Here is a 19,965-nt window from a genome sequence, read left to right as displayed (position 1 = left end):
ATATGTCTCGTAAAAATATATACTTTTATCTTTCACCTCATGAAATTATTTGCCACATTGCACTCATATATGTTAATGTGTATACTAACATATATTGCTAACTTACGTATTGAGGGTGTTATTGGTGACGTCAATCTTGGTGTTGAAAGTTCTGAAAACAATAAGTATACAAAACCGGTAAAGGAGTGGATAGTATTATTTGTTCAATTATTGTTTGATAATTTTTATTTTTTTATTATGATTTTTGCCTTATATTTAGCCTCTATGCTATACGTAAGTGGTTTTCTTTATTTTTATATTTTCTGGATCCAAATTGCACAAATCAAAATAAATTAAAAACAATATTGTTCACATACTTTAAAAAAAAAATGTATAGTTTTTCTGATAATTACAAAACTGAAAGCAAGGTTTAATCACTATTCATGCGAAAATACAATTTGACTAATCAAATAATTTTAACTTACCATTAAGTTGCATACTCTTGAAAACTTGTTCATGTTGCTCGATTAGCAAAGTCCATTGAGAAATGAATTCAGACTGATGTTCTTCGGGAGCTAATACTTTACTTAACAATCTCAGAAGCCTTCCATTATTATACAAGCTCCATATGAGAAATAGAGAACTTAAATGTAATACACAAAGATAAAATGATATACAATTATGTTTGAGGGAAGCAATAGTAAAACCAATGTCCCCCATCACTTGAACAAGTTTTTTAACTGTGTCACTTTTTTCTGGCAGATTCTCAGCATGTATAACATCTTTTCCACTAAAAATGTCCTCAAATATGTCTACAACATACTGTGGATATGGTGGACCTTGAGTTCTCTTGAGATGTAGTGTCAGAATATCTAGAAAAAAATAAAGTATTATAAAAAGAATTACGGTATTGTGCAGAAGAACCGTTCTGAGTTTTATAATAAAATTATTATATTTTATAGTGTGTTTTTATACTTTAATGACAATGAGAATTGTTATAATACAGATTTATACCAGCAAACTAAGGAGACGTGGTGTTTTGAGTACGATAATAGGAACTTGCCGCTACTAATGTAATTTTAGTTACAATATTATGAAACTAATGATATCTGGTTAGCTACAATTAACTTGTTCAGTTCAGTTTCATTTGTACATGTATTTTTTTTTTACCATCAAAGAACTAATTCTTACAAAACATTGTTAACTTTGAACGGGCTTACATGGTAACTCTTCTCTACTTGTCGACCGTCTTACATTTGTGGTAGTTTCAGACATTGATGTTATCTCTTCAGATTCTCTTCCAGTAGTACTGCTAGACCCTGCAGCTTGACTCATTGGTGTTGTTTGATCGACTACAGACTGTTGAGCTAACAATTTATTTTAAAAATTTACAAGCATAGAGAAAAGTGGCTGGTGATATACTGGAAATAAAATTAACTATAATAAGTATGCGGTAAAAGAAAAACAGAATGGTTCTAAAGAAAAGATTTGAAAATTGTAAGAGCCATATCATCAGTTCCAAATTATATAATTTTGTAGAAAATTCCTTATTTTTCGTCTATAAATAACCTTTTATTAACTTTGCCAGAATGGTTATGATGAGGTCGATTGTGTCTGGGTGTTTTTTTCCTTTAGTTGTTAGCAGGATTAAGCTGAAAAAGTTATTGTTCGATTTCCATAAGATTTTAAAGCTTCATTTTCATATGCATAGTTTTTCTTCTAGTTCCATAATGAGCAGGTTTGTTTATTTGATTGCAAGTACATATATTATGATTATCTACTTAATTTTTCGTTTTTCTTCTGGGATTCACCCATGTTCGATCGATCTTGAAGGTCAAAACAAGTGTAAGAATCGTATACTTAAATTACCGGGTTTTCCCAATTTGCAACGTCAGGCTACAATAGGCCTATAGTAAGTGTACGATGTCCGTACGTTACTGCTGTTTACCAGTAGGCCTACAAAACTAAAGGACATTCAACGCGGACTACTTAAGTAGTGCATTGTTTCTCTCGTTTTATCATAATTTACAATAAAACATACATTTAATGACCTGGTTTAATGTTTTGAAAGTAATATACAGTATATGCATTATTTTTACAAAACGTCAACAATTGTAGAGAATGGGTCTTTAATGAAACTTGAATTGAATCTTAAACATTTAATTTTTTTTTTTTAATTTGCATGTGTAATTTGTCTCAGAATCACCTGTTTTTGAATGACAATGATCACATATTTAAAACACAATGATAAAAAAATCAAGCTTTGAATATTAATACATACATTTAGGAGATGTGCTTAATATGATGAATTAAGTTACAATTCAGTTTTGTACAAAATATACTACTACTACTATATACTGCGTCGAGCTTGCTCGGATCCTTTTGACTACTTCTTTCCAGCCGTCTCTGTTCATCATTGCTCCTGGTAGCTCTTCAATTGTATGGCCGGAGTCCGCAACTAGTTGGTCAATGAATGATTTTGGGGGCCTGCCTGGTCTTCTTGTCCTATGTGATGGCATCCAGAGCATAAGTTCGCTTATCAGTTCACTTTTGTTGCGGAAAGAGTGTCCAACAAAGCGGACTCTTCTTTCTTTGATAACATCGGTGATCTTGCGAAGATTCCCATATAGCTGAGCGTTGGAGAGGTGATCTTGCCACGAAACGTTAAGAACGGCTCGTAGCATCCTAGTATATGTTCCGTTTAGAGTGTTTTCAAGTTTCTTAGTTAGGGTCCATGTCGATGACCCGTAGAGAAGGACAGACTCGACTGTGGTCTTGAAGAAATTTTTCTTCATGTTGTTTGAGATGTTGGACTTCCATATGACAGTCAGGCGTTTGAGAGCTGACCAGGCTTTGCTGATACGTATATCAACGTCTTTTGCTGTTGAGGCAATGTTGCTGCCAAGATAGGTGAACTGGTCGACTTGATTGAGAGCGTATCCGGAGCTAGTTTGAATTTGACCTTGACAGTTTACGTTCATACTTTCTGTCTTTTTGGCATTTATGTGGAGGCCGATTGAGGATGCAGCATTTTCAAGGGCGTGTAGGAGGGTTTTTGCTCCAGCAATCGTGTTCGACAACAGGGCTATATCGTCAGCATAATCAGCGTCAGTTACCAATGTCGCAGGGAACCTCTTGCTGATTCTTGGCTTCAATGTTAAGCCGTGTTTGTTGAGTGGATCAATAGCCGAGCGGAGAACATAATCAAGACATATGATGAAGATGTAGGGAGCGAGAGTATCTCCTTGAAGGACGCCTGCTTTTACCTGAAACGGATCAGTATCACCATCTGGAGAACGAACCAGGGCACTTGAGTTTTTGTACAGCATCATTATGGCATTGACAATCTCAGGTGGAATTTTGTAGACGAGAAGAATTTCACGCATCTTTTCACGATGGACAGAATCGAAGGCTTTTGCGAAATCTACAAAGAGGAGGACTGCAGGAAGATTTTTGTCACGCACTCCCTCAAGTATTCTCCTAATTGTGAGAATCTGGCTGCTTGCTGAGCGTCCCTGTCTAAAACCATTTTGGTTTTTACGAAGTATTGTCTCGATCCATGGTTGTATTCTATTCAAGAGCATAAGATTGTAGATCTTGGCAGCAATGGGGGTGAGAGTTATTCCTCTGTAGTTTTCGGCCTTTCCAAGATCTCCTTTTTTTGGAAATGGTAGTATGCAGCCTCTTGTTCAGTAGTGAATAGGTCTTTGTTCATAGACCTCATTGCAACACTTCAAGAGTACGTTGTTAAAATGTTTCGTTTTCCACACTTCTGGAGGAATCCCATCAAGTCCTGGGGATTTTCCATTTTTCATTTTTGTGAGTGCTTTGTTTAACTCTTCGTCGTTAAAAGGACCGATTTTGATGTTAGATTCAGTCTGTGCTGGAAATAGCTCAATGGTTTCCACATTGGTTATATTGGGAATGTTGCCAAGAAGGTTCTTGAAGTGGTTTTTCCATTGATTTAGACGATCATTTTGACTGGTGGCTTTCAGCTTTGCTTGACTGATGCGCTTTCTACCCGAGATTTCATTAATCGTATCCCAGGCCATCGATGATTGCTTATTCACCGAATATTGCTTAATCGAGTCAATCTTAGTTTGCAGATAGGTTTCCAGTTCGATTTGATAGAGCCTCGTCAACTTTAACTTCTCTCTGTTGAATTTTGAGATGTTTTGGGGTGTAGGGTTAGCATTTTTACAAGTTGCTGATCGTTTGATCCTCTCTCGTTGGTCTTGAATAGCCTGCGTTTCCCAGGGTACTCTTTTGCGTTTTTTAGGTTTCAAGGGAATACAGTTGGAAGCGGCTTCACAGTGTGCTTTCACAAAGTTTTCATAGGTGGTATCAGGATTGTCGATCACACTTTCATCTTGGAGAGCATCAAATCGATTTCTAATTTCAATGGTGAACCGCACGAGGGTATTACCATCGTGTATTAAGGACTTCCAATAATATGGCGGAGGATTATCAAGTTTTTTGTTGTTTGCTCGAAGACTCAGTCTTATATAACATTATATAACAGTACAAAAAGTGAAAGATTTGTGTTTAACCCTAAAAATTTACTCTTACATAACTTCAAAAACTTCTAGTTTAACATTAATCTTTGGTTGCACTTTATTTGTATTATTTGTTACATTTCATTATAGACTTACATGATAACCTTTTTCTAGGCGGTGACAGGCCAACAGTTGTGACAGATACAGTCTCTTCAGATTCTTTTTCAGTAGTAGTTCTTGCTGCTTGACTCTCTGGTGTCATTTGATCCATTTTAGACTGTTGAGCTAACAATAATAAACACATTTAAATGCAAGGTACATTTTCTTTATTTTGTATTTCAATAAAATGCATTAATAAACATCTTAAAATCAAAAGAATTTCAATTTCTGCCTTATCAAGTAGAGGATTTTGTTCAAAACATTGAAAATACAATTCAGTGATCACAGAAATCAAATAAAAGTGATATGTGTATGTGGATAAATATCCAGTAAATGATGTTCAAGTTTATTGGACGCAAATAATTAGATTGTAAGTATGGCATCAAAGTAAAGAAGCAGACTTGTATGCAATGGGAATGTATTCGAAACCTGTTTGTGCAATATTCGTTATATCCACGCAAGATACTTATTCTCACTGTGTCATCCTATGGATGGGACATGAAGCAATTACAATCAATCAAAATCAACATTTATTTCCAAAATGGTGGCGTCACCAAAAAAGCAAAAGCTTGTGTCAGGGACGCCAAAACAATAGTTTTGTGTACTCACAAATTTCATGTGCACAAAGAATGTACACTACTAGAAATAAGGTATGCAAAGGGCATAATCCGAATTTTCTCAATATCCAGTTAAACAGAAGATTAAAAAATGTTGACTTTAGTTTGTATTATTTTATTATATAATGTCGAATGCTTTCTGACATTGAAAGCATAGTGTCAGTAGTTTTGATATCGCTCTTGTTTTAGATTGATTTTCATATGTCTCGTTTGCCACCTTCTGGTAAACAGGTTTAGGTTTACTAATATCAAAACAGCAGGAAATGGTGTATTCCCAAACCTTTTACCTTTTGTACTTTACTTTTTGTACAGTCAAATTAAATAGTACGAAACTTGTTTTTAATTTAGAACTACAGGTTGACATTCAGGGGGTTAAATTATTTTAAAAACATTAACTTACTGTCAAATAACTTCAAAATCGTGTGTTTTACTTCTAGGTCCATCTGATCATTATCTTTTAAAATACACACTGGCGTCTTTCCTTTCTATAAACAAGTTAAGACATAAATTGATTTTGCTATCTAAACCAAAATCAAACTAATAATATATTAAAAAAAAATATACCACTGTCAAGTCTGTTCTAAAATAAATATCTATAAATTAAATAATTAAAGTAAATAAATAAATAAAATAATAAATAATAGAATGGCTCTAGTAATGATTTTACTGCAGAAACAGCTGCAATGATTACTATTAAAATAGTATAAATTCATACATATTAAACCTACAATTCAAAATAAAATATGCTTTCTATAGTATATCTTCATCCATTACATTGGATGTACCATATAGAGGAAATATCTATATATATTTATTTCCTCCATTGATGTACTAAAATAGACAGGTTTAAGGTTTAAATTTCTTAACATTTATTGTACATTACTTTGTTTGATGTGGTTAATGCATTTTGATGTACAAGTCTGTTCAGTATCTCTAATTCAAATTGATCATGCTCCATTAGATAATAGCCAAACTTTGTATTGAATATGCTCAGATAAAGATGAAGTGGGGTGTTTCCATCCTGAAATAAATCATAATCATCAAGACATGATTGTTTACAACTAGATGATATAAAATCGGCATGTTGATACTTTAATATTTACAAAATGGTTCTAGTACAGATCTAGTACTAAAAGTGAAAACATCAGTAATTTTACATTTTTATTTATTTTGCAAATGTATATTTTACAATTTGCAATAATAATGATAATAATGGAATACTATGTTAGCGTATTCATTTGAATAAACGCCTTACTTAGAATAAACGCCTTACTTAAAATAAACGCCCTCTCGAATAACGTCCCCATAGAACATCATTTTGAATAAACGGCCTCTCGAATAAACGCCCCTTGACAGATGCATTATATATATATATATTATACATACATACATACATTGTATTTGTAGTAGAATTTACTGACTGCCATTATCTAAAATTTATCTACTATCATTTTTTGATATTGTGTTTTATTGTGATTTATTGTACATTACTTTGTTTGATGTGGCTAATGCATCTTGATGCACAAGTCTGTTCAGTATCTCTAATTCAATACCACGCTCCCTTGGATAATAGTAAAACCCTTTATGGAATATGCTCATATAAAGATGAAGTGGAGTGTTTCCATCCTGCAAGAAATCATAATAATCTATTTATAATGGTTTACAACTAGATGATATAACATTGGTATGTCGCTACTTTAGCATTTACAAAATGGCTCTAGTACTGATCTACAAACAGTAGTTGGGTTTCAAGACAGAAACAAAAAAATGGTCAAAGAATAGTATACCTATAATATTTTAGCTCGAAACACAGTATTATCTAGAAAAACACATTCAATTATTTATGGTTTCTACAATTATCCAGTTAACCAGGTTCAGCCACATGCGATTGACTACTTACTTGGAAATATTTTATTATACATGCTTAGAAATTTCAGAGATTCAACACCTAAGATGATGTGTATGCATTTTGACAACGTGAACGCCCAACATGTACGTCTGGGTACACAAACTCCAACTTGTTTGTTGTGAAATGATGTGATGATGAAAGATTCTGGGCCTACAGTAGGTAGTTTAGTAAAACATTTGATGATGTTTCCCCTAGCTAGAAGAGTACAACTTGTCTTGCTTGATTGAGGCTGCTTCTCCACAAACAATCATACAATTGATCTTATTAATATGCAGAGTTAATATGAATTATATTAATTCCTACTCTGACCATGCTCTCTGGCTGCCTATAGTACCTGATGGTGGTATATATTGGTGTTTTATTTTGCAGTCCGCTCATATGAGGCATAGGTAGAGGCCTAGACTTTATAAATGTTAACACAAAAATTTGATAATAACCCTGTCAAAATTAAATTTTAACCTGCAAAAAGTGTTATCTCAGCAGTTTCAACTAAAGTCTTACTCGTTTTATACATAGGCCTACTCTTTTGAAACTAAAATTACGTCCCTATCATTGGTTGATTCAAAATCCATATTTACGTACCCACCCGCCCCATGACAACCCACATTATTTTTATCTGATGTTCTGCAAATCATTCTTACAATTCTAGTTTCCAGAAAAAAATGTGATTGTTAGACTACTGTACTGTGATTGGTAGACTAACTAACTAAGGCAATAATTACAGAATTGAGCAAGTATACAAGCAAGTACAATGATGATTATTTAAGAATACAGTAGAACCATTTGAACACTAACCAAAATCTGAAATTGTCCCTTTAATAGGGATTTTCGCAGGAAAAAACTATACATAAATACCAAAATGAATAATAATTAGCAGTCATCCTTTCAAAAATACTGTACATTTGACTGTCAAGTTAAAACTTATATTTCCCCTTTTTTTGTCGGAAAGTGTCTCCCTAATAGGGGGCATCCTCTGAATAGAGATGTCCCAAAGAAGAGGTCCTACTGTAGTATCAAATCATACATTATTAAACCTAATTCATAATAAAAAAATAACAGTAATATATTTTGTCTCCAATTTGCAAATGTATTTACTTCACATGTGCCATTTATTTATATATTTGAACTTACACCTTTAGATCGGTGGCACTCAATCAATGACCATTGGTGCATTCATAAATAAAAAGTTACAAACTCACAAACTTAACTAAACAAATATGTAAAACAAGAAAAATATGCATAAACACACATGAAGTCTTAACTAAATATATTAAAAAATCACTGAAATGATAGAGCAGATAGCTCTTGAAAACCAACAAAAATGTTCATGTCTCCAACAAAATAATAATTTAAAACATAAATTAAAAGAAAAAACTGATGTTCAGTAATACAGATCCTAATCTTAATAAAGATTGAATATGTTTAATTTCTGATCTTTTTTTCCAAGGTCTCTTAGCATAAAGTTTACAAAATCTTTCAATGGTAAAATGCTATATAATGGTAATAGTGCAATATGCAATATTTTAAATACATTGCATTTTGAACCTTTGTGTATATATCGAAATATTGTATTAAATTTAAATAATTTTAAAGCTAATTTTGAATTTTATGGAACTTGTATTACAATTTATATATTTTATTGTAGTTTTATTTATTTGAATTGTTATGATATGTATTTCCCTACCCTTATAGACCAGTCGTATTTGAGGTGTAGGTGTCACTTTTTTCAGAATTTACTTCATGTATTTTTTCTGGGGTAATTTTGGCTGTAGAATACGAATATGAAGGGCGACGGGGAGGGGGCGTTTTTGAGATATGAAGGGTCAAAGCTCAAATTAGGTCAAATAAGTCATTTTATGAAGAGGAAATCGTTTAGATATGTTAAATGCAACAGAAATGTGTTGTCTAGTTGATATGGTCCAAATAAACATCATATCCAAAATTTATCGAAATCGGACACCGGAAAGTGGGTTAATTGGCATAATTTCAAAATGGCCGCCATTTACCATTTGAAGTTCCCATATCTCCTCAACGGTTGATTTTAGACCACCTAAGTGCATTACGAGTAAATATAAATGTGACATTAAACTTTCAAACTAGCATATTTAAATTACCATATGACGTAACTATGACGTCATAAGGTAGTTGTGACGTCATATATTATGTTATAACTGCTTAAATGACATTATCCTATGCTAAAAAAAATGTAGAAACCGCAGGAAAACAATTTTCTAACATTTTCCTGTTGAAATGAACATGATACGGTCAGACATCAAAAACTAAAGGTTAATTAGCATAAATTCAGAATACCCGCTATTTAAATGTGGTATTAAACTTTCCAATTAATATTTAAATTACCATATAACGTACCTATGACGTCATAAGTTAGTAAAGTATGATGTCAAAAGAATGCGCAATTGGCATATTCTAAGAAAACATATGTTTTAAATCTCATGAAAATAGTAAAACATCCAGGTTAAGATCATCAACTGTGTATCCGCATGGGCTCTATCTATCCCCTCGTCGGGGAGCCTATCCCATATCTGGGAAGGAGGGAACACAGGTACTTTTTGTCGAGTCGGGGAATACTGTAAAAATCGTTGGCGTTCACTTCGTAGCTTCAGCGCCTAGAAAACCGCGACGTTCCATTGACCGCGAGTACGTCCAGAGGGCTATTATGCATTCATTATTGCCAGCTATCCAACTATTAAACAATAGGTACGCACTTGTCTGGCGGTATCCCTTTGTACGAATCGTTCAACGTTGTGTCCAAACGCGTGATATCATATTCCATCCAGGGACCAAAATGTGTCGTAGTATTACTTTCCAGGCGAAGTTTACTGACGGTTACGTTATGTACTGTGTATCGACGTATGCTACAGCAAAAACGAATTATGTTAATCTGATACGTTTGTAATGAGTTTTAAGTCGTTTAATTCCACCCTTACCTAAAAGCCATCCTAAATCTGGAGGGGCGAAGCAAATTTGGTTAAATGACACCTCTAGATGGCCGGAAATGGTATACTCTCGCACATAACATTCATGATAAATAGCACCTCTAATTAGTCGGAAAAGACACTCTCATGCAGCATGCTACCAATGAGCAAGCCAAAACGATCGTATTCGTACCTTTTTTGATCATTCACTTGCGTTCAAGTTCAATGTCAACGTACGTACGTCTAGGGGAATCCCCAAAAAAAGCACTTTGTGTGAGAAGGCAAATTCAATGCTTATTATAGCTCTACCTATATTTATTTACAGAAATTTGAAGAAATTAAATATTAATCAATCTTCTAATAGTAACCCACACTCTAATAATAGTAACCCTCCTTTTAATAGTAATAGTGTAACCCAGTCAATAGTCAATCTATAATAATAACCCACTACTCTAATAGTAATAAGGAGATAATGCATGTTGATCTCGGGTGTGGGGGGAGGATTGAGTGTTTTTGAGTTTATAAGTTAGTTAGTTAGTTAGTTAGTTCTGTTCAAACAAATGTGTTTATCCGTACTGTTTTATTATTTTGCTATGAGCTGCTGACCGGAATAGTTGGGGGTGGGTTACTATTTTCAAGTAATAGTAACCACTACTCTAATAGTAATCCCTTTCTAATAGTAACCCACCCTAAAAAACAATCAAAGAATAATATAATAACCCAGGGTTACAATTAGAAGATTTACGGTATACTTTATGCATGCTGACTGCCGTGATCTAAACAATATAGGTACGTCACGCTATTGTCTGGCGGTGTCCTTTGTACGAATCGTTCGTGCCCCAGCTCACTTTATGAGTACGATACACGCATCAATATCATGTTACATCAAGGGATTTCAGGTGAAAATCGGCAATTCATTTGCAACTCGTAAATTTACAGACACGTATCGCTCGACATACGCTCATACAGTGAAGAGGGTATCGAGTTATTCACGAACGAATTTTTCAAATTAACCTTTTGTACTGTTTGGGGCACGTATTTGGAGGATTTTCAGAGATGAGGGTGAGGTATTGGGCATGTCGGGAATAGGGGTTCGCCCGAACCATAAAACCCCCCTGGCTACGCGCCTGTACATATACATAGAAAATGCAATAGTTGGCATCATCAATATACAGTATTACTATTATGGAATCAAACCACCATACACGCAAATTCCACATTTATCAGTTGGTCTTTGACATTTTAAACCATAATTATTATATGATGCTGGCTGTTTATTTTGTAGAATACATTTGGTATGATATAGCCATGTTTATTGTTTTATGTGATTTTCTACAGCTAGTTCTTTAGGGCAACCTTATTTTCTTTTATTGTTTAAAACATGATCTGAGTCAGAGAGGAAATATGTTCATGCTAGATGCAGCTTTCGTAATAAATAATACATTCAATATCGTTGTAGTATTTTCACAATGTTTCCACCTGAACAATGATGTCACCTGTGAGAAATCGTTGGTTGATAGGGTTGCTGAATGTATTGTTATAATCAGCTGAATATACGGGTAGTAGTACACAGCATTTATTAGATTTATTTATACAAAAATAAATGTTTTAGCTGTAAGACTACACACACGACACCATAATACATCTACACCTACGCTATTGTTATGCCAACTAGTTACTACAGCAGTACTAGGCCTAGTAGTAGTAGCCTACTCTAGAAGCCTGTCAGTAATACTAATATAATAATAATATAAGTTCTAGGCCTACACCACCTAAAAATCGGGGGAAAAAAATTTAAAAACAGTAGTACACATGTTTATGTAAAGCTAGCGCTGCATGCAAAATAAGCTAGAGAAAGATGTTTCATGCATACGGTCATAATACGCTAGGCTAGTAAAAGCCTACCCACTATTCACTTGAGCGAACTTTATATGCGGTCATCGCGGTTTACACGTCCTTTGTTTACATACGTCGTACGCTGGAAGCATTCATATTCGGGCCTAGACAATATCATTTTTGATCACTGAAAACGCGAAAATGAAAAGTTCTAACTAACTTTATACTACACAGTGTATTACTAAAACAATTTCAGCATATAAAACCGATCAGATTTATAAATTATTTTCACATTTACGTGAATAAAATTCACAGCAACGAAGTCTTTTTTAATCCAATTTACTCATGATTATATAGAAAGTGCGCCCTCTATTGTCTAAATTTGTTTTATTTTGATTAATTTCGGCTCTGAAAAATCAAGATTTTAAACGTTTATATCTTTAAAAAGCCCCCACGTTAGTCCGATCAACAACCAGATTCGTAATCTACGTCAAAAAATGCACTAGAAAAAGTTGGTTTGGAAAATTCTGCAGAAAAGTGACACCTGCCTCCAGATCCGACTGGTCTATTATGAAACATGGTTCAATAAAAAAACATAAAATTGTACATTACTTTGTTTGATGTGGTTAATGCATATTGATGTATGAGACTATTCAGTATCTCTAATTCAATACCACGCTCCTTTGGATAAAATAAAACCCTTCTATAGAATATGCTTAGATATAGATGAAGTGGTGTGTTTCCATCCTGCAATAAATCATAATCTAGATAATATAACATTGGCATGCTGCTACTTTAAGATTGTAAAAATGGCTCTAGTACTAAACTAAACAGCTGCAATGATAATAATTGAAAATGTATGCATTGTAAAACTACAATTCATTATAAAAACAACAGTAATATATGTTATGCAATAATTATGATAATAATGCAATGTAGGATACACTATACTTTAATTTTATTAAATTAATAAAACAATTGTATTTGTTAACATTTATTGTACATTACATTGTTTGTTGTGGTTAATGCATCTTGATGTATGAGACTGTTCAGAATCTCTAATTCAATACCACGCTCCATCATTAAAAAGGCAAACCCTTTATAGAATATGCTCAGATAAAGATGAAGTGGAGTGTTTCCATCCTGCAAGAAATCATAATCATTTACTTCTTCTAATGGTTTAATACAACTAGATGATATAACATTGGCATGTTTGTACTTAGATTTAAAAATGGCTGTGATGATTATTCAAAAAATAGTTTCAATTCATACATATTAAACAAACAATTTATATAAAAGTAATATTTTCATTATTTTGCAAATGTATCTGTCACAATGTGTAATACTATGATAATAATGCAAAATTATGTTACCTTATTACATTACAATATTTTAGTTTTATTATAAATGTGTATATATATATATATATATAGTACATGTTTAAGGTTAAAATTACTTGTTTACATGATTTATGTTACATTACTTTGTTTGATATGGTTAATGCATCTGGATGTACAAGACTGTTCAGTATCTCTAATTTAATACCACGATGCATATGATAATAGCCAAACTTTGTAGTGAATATGCTCAGGTATAGATGTAGTGGGGTGTTTCCATCCTGAAATTAATCATAATCATAATTTAAAATAAGATGATATTAAAAAAGGTCATTTGCTAATTTAAGATTGGTACTGATCTACAAACAGCATAATTAAAATAACAGCCTGATTATGTTTTTAAACATTTTTTTTTTTCAGTTAAAACTGTTAATAATTATATTGTCGATAAATCTTCAATGTGATGTCAGCTTATATGCTGATGATCATACATGATACATGTATTATTGTACAGATCTTTGAACAAAGGATAAACAGTGATTTAATTAAAATTGCAAAATAGGAAAGTAAATGAAAAGTACCATTTTATACAAATAAAACTAATCAATGTTATTCCCTAAAAAAAAGCCGTTCCACCTACTATAACTTCAATCAAACAGATGTAAATTTTGTAACAAGACCTCAAATTCTCTAAATTTACATCATGTTAAAAATTACTATCTACTATTTCTCTCATAATAATGCCCTTAAAAAGGAACGAATCACCAGTGTTAACAAAATGGATAAATATTTACTTGATCAAGACTCTTCTCCTATTTACAATTTATAATATCTTTATTTTTGGATCAACTGTTCTTTCAACAATATTATTTTAATAATAATAATATCCTGAATTTATATAGGTAGCAAAATGTGAAACCTCTAAGCGCTAAAACATTATTACCCCAGTCATTTTTTTGTTGTCAAACACGTATTGAAACATACTCCCATAATGCAACTAGTAATCAGCGCAAAGTTGTGTCTTGATCTAACCCGGGTACCCATTTTATATACCTGGGTGGAGAGAGGCAAACGTAAGTAAAGTATCTTGCCTACGGATACAAGCAATGCGGCGGGAGTTGGATTCGAACCTCGATCTCACGATTAGTAGTCCAATGTCCAACACGCCCTCAAATTTTATTTAATTGTGCACAGAAATATTTAGTTGACACCACAAGATCTATTAAAATTTATTTCTTATATTGTTATATATTTCACACTTTTCAGTTAAGCTCAACTTTTATTTGTTGCAAAGGCTGATTGAAACTCAGGCAGTGCCTTATAAGGAGACTCCGAGTCAAAATATTGATTTTAAAAAGGTTTTAATTTAAATCATCTGCATTTGATGTAAATTACTTTGTTTGTTGTGGTTAAAGCCTCTTGATGTACAAGTATATTTAGTATCTCTAATTTAATAACATCCTCCTTTAGATGATCAGCAAACTCTGTATTGAACATGCTCAGATATTGATGTAGTGGGGTATTTCCATCCTGCAAGAAATCATAATAAGTCTACTGGTTTACAACTAGCTATAAATTGGAATTTTGCTTTAAGATTTTAAAAAGGTGTGAGTACTGACCTACAAACATTTGCAATATGATGATGATAATTTGTTAACAACTTAAAGATGTAGTGTCCCTTGAAACACAAAAAATGAAAAAAAAAATATTCTAAATTTAAATTGGCCATATCAAAGTAATATTAAAGTTATTCACTTTAAGTCGAAAATTCGAGCCAAAAACAACAATTTTACGTAATTAACAGGTAAATTAATTAGATTACATTTCATCTAGGAAATCGTCGCAAGCGAAAGTAAACACAGATTTCAAACCATGAGTATGCATTATGCTAATTAGGATTGTTTACAACTTCTCACGGTTGAGAAGGTGTTTTCACACAGATCGCAAGGAAGTTTTATGATTATGCATACAGAGTAGCCAAATAAGTGCGTTGCATTATGAGATATGTTTTGATTGAAAACTTTGACTGGAAGTCAAAGTTTTTTTTTGAACAAAAAAACATCTGTATTTCGGTTAATTTTTTTTTTTTTTTCGACTAATTTTTTTATAACTATTATGATACTTCAAAATGACCCACTTTTTTTCAAAATTAAAAAAAAAATTTTTTTGGAATTAGTCAAAGGGACAATACATCTTTAAATAAAAAAATAATATTCAGCAAAATACACTATTTGACAATTATGGGGCCCTTAGGTCCGAATAATGATAATTGTTTTAAAAAAGAAGGAAATTAAAAAATTCATATAATAATCTTCATATAATAATAATAGATTACAAAAAGAGTAGGTTTATGATAGAATTAGGATGTACGACAATAGAAAATGTTTCACAAAGTAGATTTTTTTTTTTTTGTCTTGTGTGAGTTCTTCTCACGTTTATTTAAATTCTCATTGATGAATATATTATATACATATAAGTACATTTGTGACAATTAAAAGTAAGTGTTTAGAGTAGTTAAAATACCGGTATATTTACATAATAAGATGCCAGAATTCATTATATTAACCATATGGGTCATTCCATCTCAGATCACCCAATGAGTTAAACCCTACCTCTTCCAATTTTGATGAAAGTTGGTATATGGGTAATTCATAGCAATTAAAGCCAAAATTTCAAATTTTAACTTTATCGGACCAACGGTTTTCAAGATATCGCAATTTCAATTTTCGGTTTTTACGCAAAAAAGGGCGCGTCCGCCACGTTTCAAAGAGCTGTATCTCGGGAACTATAGGTTCGATTTTAAAAGCAAAGGTATTTTTGTAAAGGGGAGACCATAAGGAATCTAAATATACTAATTGTGTGTGTTTTATGTTAATTTTAAGTTGAATAAAACTTTGACATGTATTTTGACCTTGAAATTTCCCCCGTGGAACACGCCCGTTTTGTTGGTGACTATCATGAAAAATGTAGCCCTACGTGTCAACTACAACATATAAAAAAATTGGAGGGGTTTTTTTCTTTGTTTCCATGAAATTACAATTTGAAGTTGACATACCTCTTCCTTTTAGTGTATTTTTGGTGTCTGTCCATGCATTACTTCAATGTCAATTTGATGTATTCCAAAATTAATTTTATTTACAAACTAAATATTATTATAATGTTACAATTGTCTATGTCTGGCCTTTACTCCTTGTCATCTGGACAATTCAAACAGTATTTAGAAATGTTGTGGCGATCATTTTGGGAAATACTTTAATTCCTAGTCGAAGAGGATTTTATAAACGGAGAGGCTATAATACAATGTACATTTGATTCAGGAATCCAACAACAGTCTTCTTTGGACGGCCAATAAAAGGTTTTCGCTGACCCATGAGGATGCATAAATTTAATTTGAAAATCCCCAAACTCTTCTGAGAGTGAGACATCCACCACCAAACCAATCCATGGGACACCATCATAACTACAGCACACAAAATTCTGAATTCTAATAATGGTGGGTTGTGTATCAGCAACAATTTCATTTTCATCACTGAAAGATTCTTGAATCACTACCACATCCGGAGGGTTTATCTGGGTACTAAGTTTGTAGACCTGCATCTGTGCCAGAGAAACGGGAACAAAGCGATGATATTGTAATGTACCCTTGATGGTCTGGGCGAGGTTGAATCTCGGCTTTATTTCTTTTTCCACAGTAGATACCTCATCTATTCCCACATGAAAAAAGTTGATGCCTGGAATGTCCATATGAGCGAGTCATATGGCCGAGCGGTTAAGGCAGGGGCGCCGTTTACCGTACCTAAAAGAGCCAACAACAACATCGGCAAGGGTTCGAGGCCGACTCGCTCCGTTCTGGTGGTGGAACAAGTCTTCTCGGATAAGGACTATAAACTGTAGGTCCAGTGTACACAGTTATAACATGTGTGTACTTTAAAGAACCCAGTTCATTATTCGAAAAAGAGTAGGGGGTTACCCCGGTGAACTGGTTCACACAATAGCCCCTGTATCAGGGGGATTACCACCTATCTGATAGGACAGTGATTAATTCACCATTGATAATCCTTGGCCACATTGCCTAAAGACATAAAATAAAAATAAAAAATTACACAGTAGTCGAACATACTGAGAGATGTGATAATATGACATTCAGTCAAACGCTGTAAGCTTCTCTTAGTGACAAGCCTCTTAACTGTTCCACCTATGCCATCAAACGCACTCTTGCCATGTGATGTAGCGAAAAAATTCCACTCGGCGTCTAAACCAAAATCTTCCTGGTGGTGGCAAAGGTTAATAAAGTTATATTTGTTTTTGTATTGGCCGCCACATCCATCTGTGAATAATGAACTTTTTTCATGGTTGGTAGTTTTGTTTTTATATAGGGGATGGCAACCTTTAAAAAGGCATATACAGTGACTGTTGTATGTTCTCTGCAATCACTTATTATGCATATGTTAATGTGCATAATAACATAGTAAGGACACTAAACTATGTGTCAAAATTGATTTGAAAAGTATTTGAGTTACCCAGTATTTCTCATATCAAAATATATCTACTGTTTAAGTGGGCCTGATGAGAAAGCGTAACAATAAGACACCTTAACAGTTAGTGTTCACACTGTGTATAAGTATAACAACACCAAAAATACACTAAAAGGAAGAGGTATGTCAACTTCAAATTGTAATTTCATGGAAACAAAGAAAAAAACCCCTCCAATTTTTTTATATGTTGTAGTTGACACGTAGGGCTACATTTTTCGTGATAGTCACCAACAAATCGGGCGTGTTCCACGGGGTCAATTTCAAGGTCAAAATATATGTCAAAGTTTTATTCAACTTAAAATTAACATAAAACACACACAATTAGTATATTTAGGTTCCTTATGGTCTCCCCTTTACAAAAATACCTTTGTTTTTAAAATCGAACCTATAGTTCCAGAGATACAGCTCTTTGAAACGTGGCGGCCGCGCGCTTTTTTGCGTAAAAACCGAAAATTGAAATTGCGATAACTTGAAAACCGTTGGTCCGATAAAGTTAAAATTTGAAATTTTGGCTTTAATTGCTATGAATCACCCATATACCAAATTTCATCAAAATTGGAAGAGGTAGGGTTTAAAATTCCATTTTTTTTGGGTGAACTGAGATGGAATGACCCATATATTTTCTCATTTAAAATTTTAGATACGATGTTAATTAAAATGTAGAAATGAAAAATGGCGGTAAAATACATGATTATTATTATTTGTGATCTTATTTGTGTTCGAGTTTGTGTTCGAGTAGAGAGGCTATAAACTCAGGGGAGGAAAATGTAGTATCCTCCCTTTTCACCAAGATAAGATGGATGTATGAAAAAAAGAGGAATGCAGTAGGTTGAAAGTTAGTTATTTAGAATGATAGCATGAAATGGTATATTTAATGGAAACCGTAAGGGGAGAGTCCATACACGGTGCAAGTCCAAGATGCAATTTTGGCTCTGTGTGTATGTGAGACGCTTCATACCCGATGTCATCTTAGTACAACTACTACTTACAATTTGTATTTACGGTATAACATATTATAGTAGTATAGAAGTATATATATTGAACAAATACACATACCTATAGATTAAATTGACACGTATACGATATAAAATAATGCAAATATAGAAAGATATGTTAAACAAATACCAATACATACAGATTATATTGACATGCTACATGTATTTGAACTATTGTCATCTTAAAAAAGTATACTGTATGTGATGCTTATAAACAGATTTTACGTTGATATGCAGGATTTGTGTCCATTATGATAAGGTAAGAAAGAAAAAGGAATCGATAAAATAATTAAATTATTAACATCAAGTCTTTAGATAGTTTTAATAATTTATCTTTTAGGTTATTCGTCCATTTCTTCTGAGCCTTATGTAAATTATTCATAAATTCATTTGTTAATAAATGCTTTAATTCATAGTAAAATAATCTCCAAATTATTTTTGATTCCTGATTTTGTTTCTTTTTCTTTTCTTATTACTAAACACGATTTATAGATGCAAAAAGTAAATATTGAAAGAAGTAGATTTTTAATACAGTGACTCTTGATGGCTAAATCTGAATAGAAATTGACACCAAGGGTATGTTGGATAACTGAATGAATGATTGCAAAATTAAACAAGAACTATTTCTTACAAAAAACGCCGCTCATTCATTGTTCTTTCATCAGATATTATAGTAAATGATTAATTATTAAAAAGATGTCCTTTAATCGCAAAAATACATACAAATCTTTAATTATAAATCACATTATGCCCATTTTTTCACTAGTTAATTGTATACTATAAACACACAATTTTTAAAAATTTATGGAAAATGTGTTTTTGTTACCATGGAAACGTGTAAAAAAAAAATTATGTTGGTTAATTGCAAAAATACACAAAATCTAACATACAATTTAATTATAAATCACATCATGCCCATTTTTTCACCAGTTAATTGTATAATAAATACACAATTTTCAACTTTTTGTTACCATAGAAATATGTAATAAATAAAAATATTATTTGCAAAATCCATTTTCTTTTTCAAACTGTCGAAATTACATCATGTGTTCATTAAATACTTTGATTCTGATAATTTTGTTTCATTTTCCAGACGTTTTTTGGGTCCAGCAGCTGGGACCTATAAATTATAGCCTTAAGATACTATAACTGCTACTTGCTTTAGC

The 19,965-nt window shown here is 32.7% G+C and overlaps 1 protein-coding gene across 1 annotated transcript in view; it reads right to left on the bottom strand.

Annotated features, from left to right (window-relative positions):
• Positions 1-19,965, bottom strand: part of LOC140040965 (uncharacterized) — a 50,098-nt gene that overhangs the window by 5,355 nt on the left and 24,778 nt on the right. The window contains exons 12-22 of the mRNA XM_072087273.1: positions 14,665-14,799; positions 13,416-13,550; positions 12,941-13,075; positions 12,545-12,679; positions 6,743-6,877; positions 6,135-6,272; positions 5,652-5,736; positions 4,632-4,760; positions 1,200-1,346; positions 465-851; positions 107-151 (exon numbers count right to left, since the gene is read on the bottom strand). Of these exons, the coding sequence (XP_071943374.1) occupies positions 107-151; positions 465-851; positions 1,200-1,346; positions 4,632-4,760; positions 5,652-5,736; positions 6,135-6,272; positions 6,743-6,877; positions 12,545-12,679; positions 12,941-13,075; positions 13,416-13,550; positions 14,665-14,799 (1,606 nt within the window). The remainder of the gene's footprint in view (positions 1-106; positions 152-464; positions 852-1,199; positions 1,347-4,631; positions 4,761-5,651; positions 5,737-6,134; positions 6,273-6,742; positions 6,878-12,544; positions 12,680-12,940; positions 13,076-13,415; positions 13,551-14,664; positions 14,800-19,965) is intronic.

This window comes from Antedon mediterranea, chromosome 1, assembly GCF_964355755.1.
Source record: "Antedon mediterranea chromosome 1, ecAntMedi1.1, whole genome shotgun sequence".
NCBI classification, from domain to species: Eukaryota; Metazoa; Echinodermata; class Crinoidea; order Comatulida; family Antedonidae; genus Antedon; species Antedon mediterranea.
The sequence above is the reverse complement of the archived record's forward strand: the minus strand, read 5'-3'. Positions and strand labels throughout refer to the sequence as shown.